Source organism: Vitis vinifera, chromosome 14, assembly GCF_030704535.1.
Source record: "Vitis vinifera cultivar Pinot Noir 40024 chromosome 14, ASM3070453v1".
In the NCBI taxonomy this organism is placed as follows: domain Eukaryota; kingdom Viridiplantae; phylum Streptophyta; class Magnoliopsida; order Vitales; family Vitaceae; genus Vitis; species Vitis vinifera.
In genome coordinates this window covers 16,796,423-16,815,454 of record NC_081818.1, presented here as the reverse complement: position 1 = coordinate 16,815,454, position 19,032 = coordinate 16,796,423, and the positions used below count along the sequence as shown (strand labels likewise).

At 35.1% G+C, this 19,032-nt stretch overlaps 1 protein-coding gene across 1 annotated transcript; it reads right to left on the bottom strand.

Annotated features, from left to right (window-relative positions):
* Positions 1-3,023: 3,023 nt before the first annotated feature.
* MYBA6 (R2R3 MYB transcription factor) lies at positions 3,024-4,520 on the bottom strand. Its single transcript, XM_002274956.4, has 3 exons — positions 4,235-4,520; positions 4,027-4,156; positions 3,024-3,745 (listed from the first exon to the last, which is right to left on the bottom strand). The coding sequence occupies exons 1-3, from the start codon at positions 4,401-4,403 to the stop codon at positions 3,262-3,264; spliced, it is 783 nt and encodes a 260-aa protein (XP_002274992.2). The 5' UTR covers positions 4,404-4,520; the 3' UTR covers positions 3,024-3,261.
* Between the last annotated feature and the right edge of the window lie 14,512 nt (positions 4,521-19,032).

Here is a 19,032-nt window from a genome sequence, read left to right as displayed (position 1 = left end):
TTTGAAAATCACTTTCTTATAAAAATTGGACATATGGTAAATCTTTAAAGTTTACTTTTAAAAATTTAGAGAAAGCAATTATTTAACTTGATCGGTGATTTTTCAAAAAAAAAAGAAAATCAATTTTCCTTATATAATACATTATAAAAATATTATCAAAATATTTTTTTACATATATTAAAATAAAAAAAAGGATTCTCACAAAGTTTTAAATGGAATGGTTATTAATAAAAACATTACAAATAAAAGCCCTTTAATTTTATAACTACTCCCAAATACGCTCTTCATCCATATTAGTTGAGAGAGAGGAGAGAGAGAGAGAGAGAATAATTATATATGAAGTCATCCCAAGCCATACCATAGTCCCTCTCGCTACTCTGTAAATGATTCTTCGCACTGCAAGCAAAGTTATTTCTGACTTCCTAACCCTTGCCATAGTCTCTCTCGCTACTCTGTAAATGATTCTCTGCACTGCAAGCAAAGTTATTTCCCCAAGTTCCATAAGTAGAATTATTGGAGGTGGATGAATATAATTGCTTAAAGCTCAACTTAGTAATTGCTGTTAAGTTATGGTAAGCATATATATGTACTATTCAATTCCAGAACTGGGGGGACCATTGTTCTTGAATTCATGAGTCAGATTCTTAGGAACATTGCTTTCTCTTTGCTCCTATAAAAGCACTGAGATGTCATCCTCAGAAGTGAAGTCCATTTCAACTTTAATTAGGAGGTCGGATGGTTAGTTTTTCAGACACCTGTGAAGGGAAGCCCATTGATATGTATATATTTATATATAGTTAATACCTTGGAATAATGGCATCATTGTTTTGCACCATTTCTTTAATTATATCCATGTATCGATATTTTGTACTTTGGATTGGTTTTATTAGTTATATATTTTGAGTTTTATATGATACATGCTATTTTCCTCTTAGGAAAAGCTTTAATGCAATTGACAATGTAGATTTTGGTAGTGCACTACTAATTGTAAAGGATGTCTGAACAATGTTGATTATCATCATTGACTACTAGTTACAAGAGGAAACATAGCAATAGTGATTTTTCGAGTCATAATTGATCATATTGAATTTGAGAATTTTAGGATTTTTCATTTTATTTTTTATTTATCTTGTAGATATGTTTTTCTTTGAAAGTTATTTCTTATCCATTAAGGTTATCTTTGATATTTTAGGATAGTCAATAGTTCAATTACCATTTGCATGAATCATATACTTACTTTTGGGTTTTAAACCTTCTCCTATGTGAGAGATTGACTCAGCTTCTCCATTACCCATGTAGACTTGATCAGGACCATCATAGGTAGATTTGTTTGTTGGGTTGCCCAACTGTTGGTGTGCAATGGTTTATAGCTCTGGAGCCTGGAAACCAACCAAGGTCGCTTACCACCTCAGGAGTGGCTAGCATGGCAGTCATGGATTGATGTTGGTAGTGTAAGTTGAGGCTTGAAATTCTTGATCAAACCTGTAGAAGCACTGAGCAACAGTGTGGCCTATTTTGTAAAATATTTGGCATTGTGGTTTTGAGTTTGCATGATTCCTGCCATGGCTTCGTCCTCTTCCACATTGTGGTGGAAGGTTTGATCATCTTCCTCCTGTATTGGGGGTAAACTATGTCTATTGGGGACTTCCCTGAAGCATTGTAGTTGGAGAAGATCTTCTACCAAGTCCAAAATGGGTTGTTCTACTAGGATTAGACGTGGCTATGCTAATATCCAGAGAATTGATTTCAATCGATCTATGAACATGTTGTTCTAGTCTAGTTTCATGTGTCATTAGCAGAGAAGGAATGTCCTCAAACTTAGAAGGTTCAATTCTTGTGGTGATAGAAATAAAAAATGAATCGTATTCAGGGCTTAATCCAGCAAGTACATGCAATATCTGGTCTTCTTCAGAAACAACATGACCAATGGAGAAAAGCACTAAGGTAGCTTAATAATGGATGAAGCAAGGGTTTCTCACCACATGGGTTACCTATGATTAACAAATACCAATTGGTTTCTCCTTAAAATGCTCCAATCTGGGGTGAGCATTGATGCTTATGGGGAAACTTGGTAACTGTTCAAAATAGGGTCAACTTCGATTGGCAAATTCGAGGTTTAGGAAAATGGAAAAGGGGATATGTGATAATGGCTAAATGGTAGGTTTTTGACAACTCATCATTCAGTCACTGTTCACTAGTTGATCTTAGTGGTAAGCTCCAAGGTTTTGGGGTATGTTGAGTTCTAAAACGGAGGAGGGAATGTTTGGCAAGTGCTCATAGAGAGGGGACAAATGTTTTAGTATATATATTTGGAACATATATATATATATATAAAAGCACCTTTGTAAAATACCACAACTGTGACGCTGTCATAAAGTGCCCTAGTATACCTAGTTCCACTTATAAAAGCCACATCAAACAATGACACTTCTGATAAGTGCCATAGAATTAAAAAAAAAAACCACAACAAACATTGACGCTTTTTATAAGAATACAATGATACTTTCTAAAAGTCCCAAGAATTAAATCATCATGATTTTCTATTTTTGTAGTAGTGAAAGGACTCACTGCATAAAAGGTCTGCACACAAGCACAAGCACAAGCACAACCACACAAGGAAGAAAGATACAAGAGTCTTCACCCAAACACATCAGGTTGCGCCTAGAGGAAGTATAATATTTGGGGAAGTTGACTAGCTTCCCAAATATGACTAGACTCGTATTATTGCCTATTAAATTGCTTTGTCACACCCATATTACCCATATTTCATACAAGCACAGGGAGATAGACTCACTCCTTATCGAAACATGGGAGGTTTTTTTGCAATCGTCATAGCTCCAAGTTAATAAAAAAAGAAAAAAGAAAAAAATAATGTTTTATCAATAAAACTTACTAGTATCCTGGAGTTGCAAAGTTGAAGATGTGTGTCATGACATATAATATAATACCGGCTCATAATAAATATTTATTTCTAAAAGATACGGAATTAATTCCTAAAAAGGAGGCACACCAGCAACATCACATTAATTAACAAAGCAGATCACCATAATACTTATTTAAATCCACAAGTTTTTGGTGCTGACCTGAGTCACATGAAAAATTAAATGACTAGAAATTGGTTGGAAACGTGGAGAGGGCGACATTGAAGCAATTTAGATAAGATTCTTTCCGAATTTATGATTGGACATGCAGCCATATCTTAGTTAGCGAAAGGAAAAAGCATTGATAACCTTGAAGACATGACTGTATTATGGTTTCCTATCACGCGTTTAAAAGATCCCAAAGGTCCATATCGAAAGAGAAGTGGTTCCAGTCACTTTCGTTCTCTTCAACAAAAGTCTCCCCTACTTTCGTAGCTGCTGAAATTTCCTCATCCCAGAAGCTTGAAATGGATTCCTTCCCTGATCCATTTCTGAAACATGTGCTTTCTTTATGGCCTTCCTTGCCAGAAAATAAGCTGTCCAACCATGAAATTCCATCCTCTGACAGAGGTGGCGTTGAATATGGTTTGCTAAGAGTATGATCTGCTGATTGGACATCACTTTCTTTTGCTGCTTTTCCTTTTAAATAAGATAGGTTCTTATTGAAGGTCCGAGGACGAGGCTTGATAACGGTGACTTTGGCTGTCTTGTCAGCTACATCTTTAACCGCTTTACCAAAGAACTTCTTGCTGAGGTGGGTGTTCCAGTAATTCTTTACATCGTTTGAAGTTCTTCCCGGAAGCCTACCAGCAATCAATGCCCATCTGCACAAGAGAGTAAATAGAAATAGAAGTTAAGCTGGTAGATATCAAAAACGAATTTTGATAGATACAATTTCAGAAGGCTCCAAGTCAGTGCTCCAAAAATAAAATAAAATAAATGATATATTTGTAAATTGAAATTAAAATTATTTAAGAATTACTCGGAAACCTGTTCTTTTCTTTCTTCCTTTTTTTCCCCTCCCTATGTTAAACAATGACGGCTTTCACGTCCTAATGTGAGGATACATTCCTAGTAATTGATTTACTTCTGTTACGGAGCTTGCCTGTTGCCCAACAGCTTGTGAAGCCTTATAATGAGATCAACTTCATCGGTCTTGAATTTTCCTCTCTTGATATCTGGCCTCAGATAGTTCAACCACCTCAGTCTACAGCTTTTCCGGCAGCGGTTCAACCCTGGAAACACGAGAAAAATGAAAACATCTTCTTCCAAAACAGAAAATTAAAACAAATTATATCATGAAGCTATTATACCCGATCGGAAAGGAACCTGATGCCACTTTCCCTCTCCATACTTTTCAATGCACGTCCTTAGCAGAACATCTTCTTCCCTTGTCCATGCACCTTTCCGCACTCCTGAAGGGCCGTCCATAAACAACTTAGTAGTACGTAACCTGTAATCAACTATAACCAGTAAGAGCATGTATAAGTGAAACAACTCCTTGTCAAGCTTCAATGCCTTCAAACTTATTTATCCAGATACGTCTCTGTAGTTGTTTGTGGCAATTTCTAAGCCCCTAAAGAGATCCTGACGTGCATTTCTCGGAGCCACAGAAGAGGAATTGCATGTGATTGTAACAGCAGCTCAATTATTATTAATCTACCTGTCCAACCATTCCAACACTCCCATCATAAATAGTTCTCTCTCTCATATATTCCGTCATTTCATTTTCTTTTTTCTTCATTAATGTTAAGTAATGAAGGAAAAAAATAAATATGAAAAATAAAACTTCAATAAATAAATAAAATAATTTTTTAATAAAAAAGTTATTTACAAAAAATATTAGAAAATAAAAAATAACTTAAAAGAAAACAAATTTTAAAAAATTACTCATATAAGATTTATTAACATTATTATTAATATAGAAAAAAATTATTCATAAAAGATTTATTTAAAAATTATCTTAAAAATAAATTTTAAAAAGTATACATGGTTGGAAATTTGATGTTTAAAAGTTTGATGATTTAAAAAATAATATAATTATAATATATTTCATTTGGTTTGAAAAGACAATTATTTTTATGGTTAGAAAATCCTAATTTAATAACTCTAAATATTTCTAACCAATTAAGAGCCTTAATATTATTATCTATTAACATAATGATAGTCTCTTACTCAGTAAAAAAAGCCTTACTTTTATCTTTGAAATTATACTAAAATATCTACATATCAATCTTCTCTTCTCCACATCTCATAGTTATTCTATGTGTCTTTTCATCCTAAATCTACATATTTTTTTGGTAACTTAATCGTAAGCGGGTTCTTCATCATCATCCTATAGACGTGCCTATAGGGGAGATATTTTTGTGAGCCAATTGAGGTTGTATCTTGAAATTGCTATCAATCATGGGTACCGCAAGTAAGGAGGTGATAATGATTTTAGGACAATATGTTCTACACGTGTCTCGCCAAACTAGGCTAACTTTTTTTTATCCACATTAATTTTATTTCCTACAATTTTGATTTATCCTTTTCTATATATGTTAAAAGTTATACGTCTTTATACCAAATTTTGTAACAATCTAAATCCGCTTTTCTTCCTAAGTGGGAATATAACATATTCGATTTCTATATAGGAAAGTACACAGTGTTTAAAATTGATAGATATTGGATTGTAAAATATTCTAAAAAAGAATAAATTTTTATCTTTTGTTTAATTTGAAAGTTTTAGAATTCTTTTTTTTCTTACTTTTGAAAAATTATCTTTTCTTCCATTTCACATGAGTATTATTCCTATTTAAATAAATCAAGTATTATTGGAAGAAAATTAAGATCATGCTCTCATACTTCTTTTGAGTTATTTACTACTTTCTACTTACATAAAAAATATGTGCAAAAGTAAATGAAAATTTTCCTAAAATCTAGAAATCATTTCTACCTTAACATGTTTGTTGGAAATTTTTAAATATTGTTGATAGCTTATTTATTTATTAATTTTAAGATTATTCTAAAATTGTTGGAAAGTAATAATACGATGCTACAATTATATATTTGTTTTGTTGAAATTGCATTAGGATTTATAATTTATTTGTTCAAAATTATTATTAAGGGATTAAAGTTATTAGATAAGTTATTTTATAAAGTGTATGAATTCTCCTTAATATATATAGTGGAATAATATCATATTGAATTTTTCGTGATAAAAATTACATCTATAATATAAATAGCCTTTGAAGGAGATACCTTTTATGTATATATAGTTGTAAAATTTTGATAGGTTACTTGGAAGGCAAAGATTCGATAATCTTTCTTGAGAAGGGAAAAAAAGAATTTCCCATATTGAAAATCTTGCATACATTTTATAAAGATATGATAAAAATGTATATAGGATTTTCAATATGAAATGCAACCATTCCATATTGAGATATTATATGAAATGCAACCAAGATTCTCTATTTAAGGTCTTTCTATTCCTATAAGAAAAATATTTATTGTGAAAAATATTTCAAATGTGAGGGTTGCATTTGAAAATATAATAGAAGATATGTGTATTTGTAATGTCAATGTAGTTATAGAAATTATAGAATACAAGATACTTTGTGAGAATTTTCATATATGATGTTTTACTAATTTGTTCTTGAATGTGCAAAAAGTTATGGTACTATAATGATGCTAATAAAGTGGAACATATAATTACATATGTCAAATTGGCATAAGGATATTGTTGGGATTGAGCCTCTAAAAACAAAACATGGCGCAACAAAGTCAGACTTGATTGTCCCCTTGTTATCTTTTTTATGCATTGACATTGATTTGAGCATTCAGTCCGAATCTTTTACATTGTACATGACTTGGGTACATTAGGAGTTGTATAGAGGATACAAGTCATTGGTTCCTTGTAAGTAGATAAGTTGTTAACAGTCAATTCATGGATATAGGCATGTTAACAGTCAATTCATGGATATAGGCAATCCAGTAAAGACTATAGTGCATTACCTTTTAATTGGAGGGATGACTTGTCTTGGCCATCAAGATGGATTTCCTATGGTAAGTATACTAGTGTATGTAATGCACACTAAGCCAGAACCTATGGTGAATCATGACGTAAGGCTATAGATTGTCATGATTCACCAAGCTACTATACTACATGAACTCTCAACCTCGAGAGGATATTGAGGTTGTGTCAAAATCAATAGAAGGCTTTGACCTATGGGTGAGATCTTAAAGTGGTCATATATCCCTATAGATTGGGTCACTATTAGTAGAGGCTACTGGCAACAGATATTTTCAATAAAGACACTATGATATCTCACATAATTGAGGTAGTGTATCCCCTTAGGTGATCCAAAGGACAAGTAATCATGAAATATGTGGTCACAATAATTCCTTTAATGGAATTTAACATATGTTCCTTGGAGCCAAAGCATGACAGTTGATCACATAATAAGTGACTTGCCAACAAGTGGGGATGTACGTAAAAAATTATAGTCCACAAATTGGTGACTCCATTAGGGATTTTAAGGATCAAGCTTGAACACTAGTTGAGGAAAATATGGTGTTTCATTGATCGATTAAAGGGTATCTTCTCTTTTAGGCAAGGTGATTTGGATTGTTTGCTTGATTGATTTGACATTTCAAAATGCTTTTATTCTTGCTTATCTTGCATGATCACATGACTTCTTGTTCAATTTAGCATGATTCACTCTCACTTATGCTTAGGTAGGACACTTATTGTATATTATTTATCTGCTTTGCATGACTGCTTGTTGCATGAAAACCCTTCCACCTACATGATGAATGATTGCTTGTCTATGTTTACTTTCTAACTTTAGATCATAGTTTTTTCAGATACAATCACACCCTTCATTGTGCACTTTAGATTACCCTTGAGTATTGAGAGATGTGAGAGCCTTCACTATTAGGAAACCCCTTGGTAAGTGAGGTAGTGTATGTGTGGAGGTGATGAGCACCTTGCATGGAAACACCCTATCTCTTTATAGGCATGCAGGAGGTTGCATACCGTTGGAAGGGTATGGTTGCTTTTGCTAGGGATCCCTTTAACCCACCCATTTTATTTTATAGAGCCACCTCGACCTTGTAGGTTAAGCCTAGTCATAATTAGGATTTCATTCCTACACGTCGGTGCATCTGTGGGCTTCTGGAGTCGCCTTGGTCACAAGTTTGGGTCCAGTATTCCCTCTTTAAGGTCTCCCATTGGTGTTCTCAAAGACCAATACACGTTTGGGTGTCATTTGGACTACTGTTCTACATTATGAATAGTATATTTTTGCTTATTCTGAGCTTCTTTTTTGTTGTTTTTTATTCCATCCCTCAATACCTTATAGGAGTTTTATTTGTTTCGGTCTAGATTTGATTTCTTAGATCAGAGTTGGAGATAGATTAATCAAGGTTTTAGAGTAGTTAGATATGGATGCTCAACATATTATAATTGATTAGTTTACAATCAACATGACTTCTATTCAAGAGGCATTAATAGGATTAAGCCAAATGACTAATAGTTAGTAGGGTAGATGACCTTTAGATTAGGATGAGATATCATATGATTCAATGCCACCAATCCCCGTCACCTAGTTAGTCAATGATATTATTGGGGACAACAATGCGCTTTTGATGAGTTTAGTGGATACTGACCTAAAGCTTATCTTATCAAATGAGATATCTTGTGAAAATCGTTAGTATTTTCACTGAGATAGTAACTTTGATAGATAGTTCTTCTTCATCATGAACTTAAGATGGATGTATTGGATGACAGTTAGATGGTTAGCACAAATTAACGAGAGATAGTCCACTCCTTGATATGTTTGAGATCTTCATCATTGAGGGTTCAGAGCAGATTTAGTTTGTTTCTGCTAGGATATCTCACTTATGTTTCTAATATGTTTAAGGGTGTTGTTAGTGTTAGGAACCTTGGATTACTCCGTGCCCATGCCCTGGATCTCATAAGGTGCATGCATCTATCCTTAAGGCTATCTAGATCTAACGTAGCGAAAAATAATGGTTTAAAAAACCTTTATAAAATAAAGATCTAGAGAAAAAATGATCAGACCTTGATCTGGATGTTCCCAAATCAATTCCTTGTGGTGAAGAACATGCCTAGAAAAATCGAAGAATCTCTCCTCATGCTACTGCCCACGTACGTGTCTCGTGCACATGGCCTATGCACATTGCGTGTGATTCCCGTGCACATGGCCCATGCACACTATGTGCGATTCTTGCGCACGCGACCTATGTGTATCATGTGTTGTTCTTGTGCATGCGCCTTGTATGATTCTAGTAAGATTCTCGTACACCTAAGATCTTTCACTCAATGACTCTCCTTTGTATCTTAGCAATGAGATGATGAAGATCTCAAGGATGGAGGCTAGGGTTTTCTCTCTAGACCGAAAAGGGAAAATGACAAGACCTAGAAACCTTAACCCCTAAAAGGGCATTTATAGGTTTCCTATTAGACTAAAGTGACTTAAGTCCACCATGGGCTTGAGTCACTTAACGTAGCCTAAAAAGGTTGCTAATTGATTAATTATCCATATAAGGCCCTAATGAATCAATTAGCCCAGTCCAAAGATACCACTCACTTATCCCTATCCAACCTTGCATAGATACCAAAACGCTTTTATGCACCAAAGCTATATGTCTTTATACCAAATTTTGTAACAATCTAAATCTGTTTTTCTTCCTAAGTGGGAATATAACATATTTGATTTCTATATAGGAAAGTACATAGTGTTTAAAATTGATAGATATTAGATTGTAAAATATTCTAAAAAAGAATAAATTTTTGTCGTTTGTTTAATTTGAAAGTTTTAGAATTCTTTTTTTTCTTACTTTCGAAAAATTATCTATTCTTCCATTTCACATGAGTATTATTCCTATTTAAATAAATCAAGTATTATTGGAAGAAATTTAAGATCATGCTCTTATACTTCTTTTGAGTTATTTACTACTTTCTACTTACATAAAAAATATGTGCAAAAGTAAATGAAAATTTTCCTAAAATCTAGAAATCATTTTTACCTTAACATGTTTGTTGGAAATTTTTAAATATTGTTGATAGCTTATTTATTTTAAGATTATTCTAAAATTGTTGGAAAGTAATAATACAATGCTACAATTATATATTTGTTTTGCTGAAATTGCATTAGGATTTATAATTTATTTGTCCAAAATTATTATTAAGGGATTAAAGTTATTTTATAAAGTGTACAGATTCTCCTTAATATATATAGTGGAATAATATCATATTGAAATTTTCGTGATAAAAATTATATCTATAATATAAATAGCCTTTAAAGGAGGTACCTTTTATGTATATATAGTTGTAAAATTTTGATAGGTTACTTTGGAAGGATGGATTTGATAATTTTTCTTGAGAAGGGAAAAAAAGCCATATTGAAAATCTTGCATACATTTTATAAAGATTTGATAAAAATGTATATAGGATTTTCAATATGAAATGCAACCATTCCATATTGAGATATTATATGAAATTCAACCAAGATTCTCTCTTTAAGGTCTTGCTATTCCTCTAAGGAAAATATTTATTGTGAAAAATATTTCAAATGTGGGGGCTGCATTTGAAAATATAATAGAAGATTTGAATAATGCCAAAGTATTTATAGAAATTAGAGAATGCTAGATACTTTGTGATAATTTTCATATATGATGTTTTACTAATTTGTTCTTGAATGTGCAAAAAGTTATAGTACTATAATGATGCTAATAAAGTGGAACATATGATTACATATGAAAAATTGGCTTAAGTATATTGTTGGGATTGGGCCCTTAAAAGCAAAACCTAGTGTAACAAAGTTAAACTTGATTATCCTCTTTGTATCGTTTTTATGCATTGACATTGATTTGAGCATTCAACCCATATCTCTTATATTGTATATGAATTGGGTGCATTAAGAGTTGTATAGAGGATACAAGTCAGTTTTCTTATAAATAAATGAGTTGTCAATAGTCAGTTCATGGATATGGGCAATCCAATAGAGACTGTAGTGCACTACCTTCTAATTGGAGGGATGACTTGTCTTAGCCGTTAGGATGAATTTCCCATGGTGAGTATAAGTACTAGTGTATGTGATACACACTAGATAGGACCTATGATGAATCATGACGTAAGGCTATAGATTGCCATGATTCACCAAGCTATTATATTGCATGGACTCTCAACCTTGAGAGGATATTGAGCTTATGCCAAAATCAATAGGAATCTTTAACATATCGGTGAGACCTTAAAGTGGTCATATATACCTATGGATTTACTCACTATTGATAAAGGCTAGTGGTAATAGGTATTCTCAATAAAGACACCATGATATCTCATGAGATTAAGATAGTGTCTCCTCTTGGGTGATCAAAAGGACATGTGATCATAAAATATGTGGTCGCAGTAATTCCTTTAGTGGAATTGGACATATGCTCCTTGGAACTAGAATATGTTGGTTGATCACATAATAAGTGGGATCTGTAAGTCAAGGATTAGAGAGGTAATCTTGATAGGTGATATCACTACCTTGTTAGATTTATGGACACTAATTCATTAGGAGTCTGCATCTAGTGGATAGTAGGTTACTGACCCGAGCTTCGTCTTATTGTTATTTACATAGGGTACTAGAATGCAATTGATTCTTTGTAGTGGGATATTGAATCAACTTCAAAATTGGACTTTGAGGGAGTTTGTACTCCTATGGCTCTTAGTGGTCCTTGCTCTATGCTCATATGACATATTGGCATGGTTTATGAGGGTTGGATTTGCTCTAGGTTCACTCTTGTGCATAAGGGCATTTTGGTAATTATGTAAGGTTGCATAAGGGATAGTATGCAAGGTGTCTATATTGGGTTAATTGATTATTTAGATGACCCTATGAGGTTAATTAATAAATTAGAACCCATTTTGGGCTAGATTAAGTGACTCGAGCCTTGGTGCGCTCAAGTCACTTATGCCCAATAAGGGAACCTTATAATTAAATACCCTTTAGGAGTTAAGGTTAGGATTTTTATGGCTTTAGTTAGTCGTCTTCCACCTCCAAAGAGAGAGAGCCAAAGCTTTCTCCTTTCCAAAATGAGAGAGCCAAAGCTTTCTCTCTTCCAAATTCCACATTTTGAAGTACTAAAGTCGTGGTCAGTGTCATCAAGAGACAGATTTTAAGTGTATTTGCAATGACTTTGACTTACAAGTGAGACCCTAAGGTGGTTGGATATTCCCTATGGATTGCGTCACTATTGATAAAAGCTAATAGTAATAAGTATTCTCAATAAAGACACCATGATATTTCATGGGATTAAGACAATGTGTCATCTTGAGTGATCCTAAAGGCATGTGTTAAAAAAATCTATGGTTGTGATTATTTCTTTACTATAACTTGACATAAACTTTTTATGAGTTGGGGTATGTCAATTAATCTCACAATAAGAGGATCTAAGACTCAAGGATTGTAAAGGTAATCTAGAATAACATTGCCTTGTTAAACTAAGGACACCAGTTTAAGGGGAGCCTGCATACATTGGATGGTAGCTCATAGATCCGAACACTTGTGTTTAGTTGTAATATACATAAGGTATTGAAGTGTAGTTAACTCTTTGTATTCAAATGTTGAGTCAACTTCAAAATAGGATTCTAAGAGAACCAATATTTTCCTATGGGTCCTAGTGGTTCCCACTCGAGCTTAGTTTCCATGGTGACATAGTTTATGAAGGTTAGTTGTGTACTTTGTTCACATGTGTCCATAAGGGTGTTTTGGTAAATATACAAGGTTGTATATATAGAGCTTGTGAATGATCTCTCTAGACATGACTAATTAATTAATAGAAGCTCAATAAAGTTAATTAAGTAATTAGGACTAAGTGGGTTAGCTTAAGAGACCTAAGCCCAGGATGGTCCTAAGTCACTTAAGCCCACAAGAAACCTATATAAATACCTCCATCTCTGCCTCCCCCCTATAGTGTTTAGGACTTTACTCTTAAAAATCTTGTATTCTTGTTCACTCTAGAAAGAAGAAAACTTTATCCACCAACCCTCCTAGAGGATTCCACCCATAATATGTTAAGATCCAGAAAAAGCCATTGAGAAAAAGGTTATTGTAGTGTTTATGAGATCTATCACACATTTGGCACATCTTTACAAGCATGAATTGATTTGGGAACATCCAAATATTAGGTAAAGCACATCTATATAGATTTATAATGTTTTTTTTTATGCCTATAACTTATGTTGCTTAGATCTAGAGAACCTTAGGGAGATTTGGCATGAACCTTAACAGCCAAGGGATGGGTATGGAGATAACTGGACATTCCCTATAATCATGCATTCAATGATATTTTTTTTCATTTGTTTCAAATTTCGTGTTTTTAAAAAATTATCCCATTAGACCCTACCTGATTACTACTCAAAAAGTACTCTTTTATAGCTTGAAACTAAATGTTTTAAACACTTTTGAGTGGTAGTTAATACATTTTAACTCAATTGGCACATTAAGGAACCTAGCAAAGGTTACTAATCAGTTTTTGGCAAGTTTTGGTGTTTTTGGTAGTTATTTGATCATTGAAACAAGCCAAGAATGAGGGAGAAGTTAGTAAAATCCATGGCAATGCAAGTTAAAGCTCAAATGCATGAAGAATCCAAGTTTTGGAGCACTTCATAGCCCTTTGCCAAACCAATTAGGCAAGGAGAAAAGCTAGAGGAAAAAAATCCAACAACAAACAGTTTCGCATGGTTGTGCGAAATTTTGCACATCATGCAAAACCTCTTGAGGCAGCCAGAGGATTTCGTACACCATGCCAAATTTCACATGGTATGCGAAATCTTCCTATGCACCGACTCCATTAGATTTTTATCTTCAGATATTTTGTGTAATTTCCTAGTTTCTCCTTGTAACCAACCTAGATATTTTCTTTTATATCTTTTTATTTATCTTTTAGGTAGTAGATATATAAGGAGAGAGATATGTGTGATATTATTATGTATGTTTTTCATTAAAAACACTTGTAAATTCCCGTACTAAGAAATATACAGAGTTTTTGCTTTGCCTTTCCTTCTCATTTTTGTTTTCACTTTTCTTGCTAACCAAACAACCTCTGAGGATGATTTCTCAGGGGATGAGTGGCTAGGGTTTACGTTTCTTGGAGTGATGGAAGTTAGGTGAAGGACCTGAATGAAAATGTGGGAGTTGTCCTTGCTTTAAATGCTAGTAGTTGTTAACCATCAATGGTTTTTATTTCAAGGTTTAGCCTTAAATCCCTTAAAATCACCTTGAATGGCCAGTACTTGGTAAGATTTTCAGGTTCCATGGATTCTTATTGCTAGATCCATGGATGTTTATTAGTTATCATTTACGAGCCATTAGAAGGTGGTTCAAGGTGAGAGTCTTTAGTGTTTGAAGCCATTAATGGGAAGCAACTATCATTTTCCATGAAACCTTTGGATCAAATCTTAATTGCTAAATATAAAACTGGTTCAGGAGATAACCATCCTTTATGTTATTATCCCCAACGTGAGGAGAAGATCCGAAATCTCCTCATTTGCCTAAGAAACCCGATCTTAGTAACCTATAGCTCCAAGAGACCTTTTCTGTATAGTTAATTTCACTTATTGTTTTTGCTTAACTTAAAATCAATCTTTGCAACCACAATTCCATTTTCTTTTAAAGCTAACTTTCATAAGAAAAAATATCATGTTATTTCCTTCAATTAAGTCAACTATACGATGAAAACCCATTCCTGTGGACGATCCTAAAGCCATTATACTATGTTAGCTATGCTACCCTAGTCTGAGGTGATTTAGGTTTTATAAATTTTGTTGATAACACCCTTCTGAGCCAGAATCAAATGGCATGACTGCAATAGGGACGAATCAAATGGCGTTGTTGCCGGGGATGGTGCCACAGTACATTGACAATACTTTTGGTGAATACTTGTGATCTTCATCACAAGTTTGGTGATTTTTCTTTTTACTAATTCTTTTTCTTTGTTTATATTTAGCTTATCTTTTATTTAGTTTTTAGCTAACCTTAACTTTTTCCTAGTAATATATTTCTTTTGTTTTCTTTGTTTTTGTCTCAGTGATCTCTAGTTGTGCATGCCCTATTGGATAAGAGATATTGAGGGAAGACTTGTGAAGATTGAAACTCCTCAACAAACTGAGTTGGAAGTGTGCTTGAACATCATGGATGTTCCACCTGAAGATTAGAATAGCCAACATGGTCAAGAAGATAATTTCAACGCATATCGATCCATGAGGGACCGCATGCATCCCCCTCGTATGAGTGCACCATCATGCATAGTGCCTCCCACTGAGCAGCTAGTAATCCAACCTCACATTGTGCCACTCCTACCTACTTTCCATGGGATGGAAAGTGAGAATCCCTACTCGCATATTAAGGAATTCGAGGAGGTTTGTAATACATTCCAAGAAGGAGGAGCTTCAATTGACTTGATGAGGCTCAAGCTATTTCCTTTCACTTTGAAGGATAAGGCCAAGATTTGGCTTAATTCTCTAAGGCCAAGGAGTATTCGAACTTGGACTGATTTGCAAGCCGAGTTTCTTAAGAAGTTCTTCCCTACTCATAGGACCAATGGTCTAAAAAGGCAAATTTCAAATTTCTTGGCTAAAGAGAATGAGAAATTCTATGAGTGTTAGGAGAGGTACATGGAAGCTATTAATGTTTTTCCTCACCATGGCTTTGACACATGGCTCTTAGTGAGCTATTTTTATGATGGTATCTCTTCTTCAATGAAGCAACTCCTAGAAACTATGTGTGGAGGAGACTTCATGAGTAAGAATCCGGAGGAAGCCATGTACTTTTTGAATTATGTGGCTAAAGTTTCAAGAGGATGGGATGAACCAAATGCTAGATATGTGGGAAGAATGAAGTCTCAACCTAATGCAAAGGGTGGGATGTATGTTTTGAATGAAGACATTGACATGAAGACAAAAGTTGCAGCTATGGCAAGGAGATTGGAAGAGCTAGAAATGAAGAAGGTACAAGAAGTGTAAGCCATTTCTGAGACATCAGTGCAGACTATGCCTTGTTCCATCTGTCAATCTTATGAGCACTTGGTGGAGGAGTGTCCTACAATTCCAGCAGTGAGAGAGATGTTTGGTGATCTAGCCAATGTTATTGGTCAATTCAAACCCAATAACAATACTTTATATGGTAACACCTACAATTCGAATTGGAGGAACCATTCAAATTTCTCTTGGAAACCAAAGCCACCTCAGTACACATAACCTTCTCAAGCACCTCAGCAAGCCTCGAATCTTAAACAAGCTATTGTGAACCTTAGCAAGGTTGTGGGAGACTTTGTGGGAGATCAGAAGTCCATCAATGCTCAACTAAATTAGAGAATTGACAGTGTGGAGAGTACATTGAATAAAAGGATGGATGAGATGCAAACTGATCTATCTCAGAAGATAGACAATGTTCAATACGCAATCTCAAGGCTTACTAACCTCAATACAATGCAAGAGAAAGGAAAGTTTCCTTCTCAACCTCATCAAAATCCCAAGGGTATCCATGAAGTGGAGGCTCAAGAGGGAGAATCTTCAAAGGTGAGGGAAGTTAAAGCAGTTATCACCTTGAGGAATGGTAAAGAGGTTGATCAGCCCACATCCAAGCCAAAGCATGATGAAGAGAGTGTAACAGAAAAAGAAAAGAGTGAGGAAATGAAAGGAAAGAGAAAAGGGAAAAGTACAGAGAAAGATGACCGTGATTCTAATGTGGATGAAGAACTTGAGAGGATAGTGATCAAGGAAGATATGGTGAAGAAACACATGCCTCCACCTTTCCTCCAAGCTTTGCATGGCAAAAAGGGAACCAATAATGCATCAAATTTTTTTGAAGTGTTGAGGCAAGTGAAGGTCAATATTCCCTTGCTAGACATGATCAAACAAGTGCCAACATATGCAAAATTCTTGAAGGACTTGTGCTCTGTAAAGAAAGGGTTAAATGTGAACAAGAAAGCCTTTTTGACTGAGCAAGTGAGTGCAATAATACAGTGCAAGTCTCCAGTGAAGTACAAAGATCTGGGTTGCCCTACCATCTCAGTGAGTATTGGAGGGACATATGTGGAGAAAGCTTTGTTAGACTTGGGAGCAACTGTGAATTTGCTACCCTACTCTGTCTATAAGCAATTGGGACTTGGAGAGTTAAAGCCAACATCCATCACTCTATCTCTGGCAGATAGATCAATGAAGATTCCAAGAGGGATGATTGAATATGTCTTGGTTCAAGTTGACAAATTCTACTATCCAGTGGATTTTGTTGTTCTTGATACGGATCCGGTTGTCAAATGAACTAATTATGTTCCTATCATACTTGGAAGACCATTCCTGGCTACATCAAATGCGATCATCAATTGTAGGAATGGAGTCATGCAACTCACGTTTGGCAACATCACATTGGAGCTTAACATCTTTCATTTGTACAAGAAGCATATCCATCTGAAAGAAGAAGAAGACCCAGAGGAAGTGTACAGGATTGATGCTTTAGTGGAGGAGCATTGTGATAAGAGAATGCAGCATGATTTGATTGAGAGTTTTGGGGATCTTGATGAAGGGTTACTTGAGCCCTCAGATTTGCTTGCTACCCTGCTCTCATGGAGGAGGAGAGAAGAAATTCTACCCTTATTCAATGAGGAGGAGATGCAAAGACCTATTAAGGAGGAACACCCAAAGCTTATTCTTAAGCCACTACCCACAGAGTTGAAGTATGCATACTTGGAAGACAACAAGAAGTGCCCTGCTGTTATATCTTCAGCTCTTACCATTCATTAAGAGGACTGTCTACTTAAAGTCCTTAGAAGATGTAAGAAGGCAATAGGCTGGCAAATTTCTGATTTGAAAGGGATCAACCCTTTAGTCTGCACCCATCATATTTACATGGAGGACGAAGCTAAGCCAGTTCGTCAACCTCGGAGAAGGTTGAACCCTCACATGTAAGAGGTGGTGTGAGGAGAAGAGGTGTCTACACGCCTCACTATAGGTTGGAGGGTGTGTATCGATTATACGAGGTTGAATGCGGTGACAAGGAAGGACCAAAATCCGTTGCCCTTTATTGACCAGGTTCTTGAGAGGGTCTCTGGGCATCATTTCTATTGTTTTTTGGATGGTTACTCTGGTACTTTCAGATAGAAATTGATGTTGAAGACCAGGAGAAGACCACTTTCACATGCCCATTTGGAACCTATGCTTACAGGAGAATGTCTTTCGGCTTATGCAATGCACCCGCAACTTTCCAAAGATGCATGTTAAGCATTTTCAGTGATATGGTGGAGCGTATTATGGAACTCTTTATGGATGATATCACCATATATGGAAGTACATTTGATGAATGCTTGGTCAACTTAGAAGCTGTTCTAAACCGATGCATTGAGAAAGACTTAGTGCTTAATTGGGAGAAGTGCCATTTCATGGTACACTAAGGGATTGTCCTTGGGCACATCATCTCTAAGAAAGGTATTGAAGTTGACAAAGCAAAGGTTGAACTCATTGTTAAGTTGCCATCCCTCACAAATGTCAAAGGAGTAAGGCAATTCCTTGGCCATGCTAGGTTCTATAGGAGGTTTATCAAGGATTTCTCTAAGCTTGTAAGACCTCTCTGTGAACTATTAGTCAAGGATGCTAAATTCATATGGGATGATAGATGCCAAAGAAGTTTTGAAGAATTGAAGCTATTTCTGACAACCGCACCAATAGTGAGGGCTTCCAACTGGTAACTGCCCTTTGAGATAATGTGTGATGCCAGTGACTTTGCTATAGGAGCTGTTCTTGGGCAAAGAAAAGATGGAAAACCCTATGTGATCTACTATGCGAGCAAGACATTGAATGAGGCACAAAGAAACTACACAACCACCGAGAAATAATTGTTAGCTGTAGTTTTTGCCTTGGATAAGTTTCGTGCTTACTTGGTGGGGTCTTTCATCGTGGTTTTCACTGATCACCCTGCTTTGGAGTATCTATTGACTAAGCAAGATGCTAAAGCAAGGTTGATTAGATGGATTCTCTTGCTTCAAGAGTTTAATCTCCAGATCAAAGACAAGAAAGGAGTGGAGAATGTGGTAGCAGACCACCTTTCAAGGCTAGCTATCG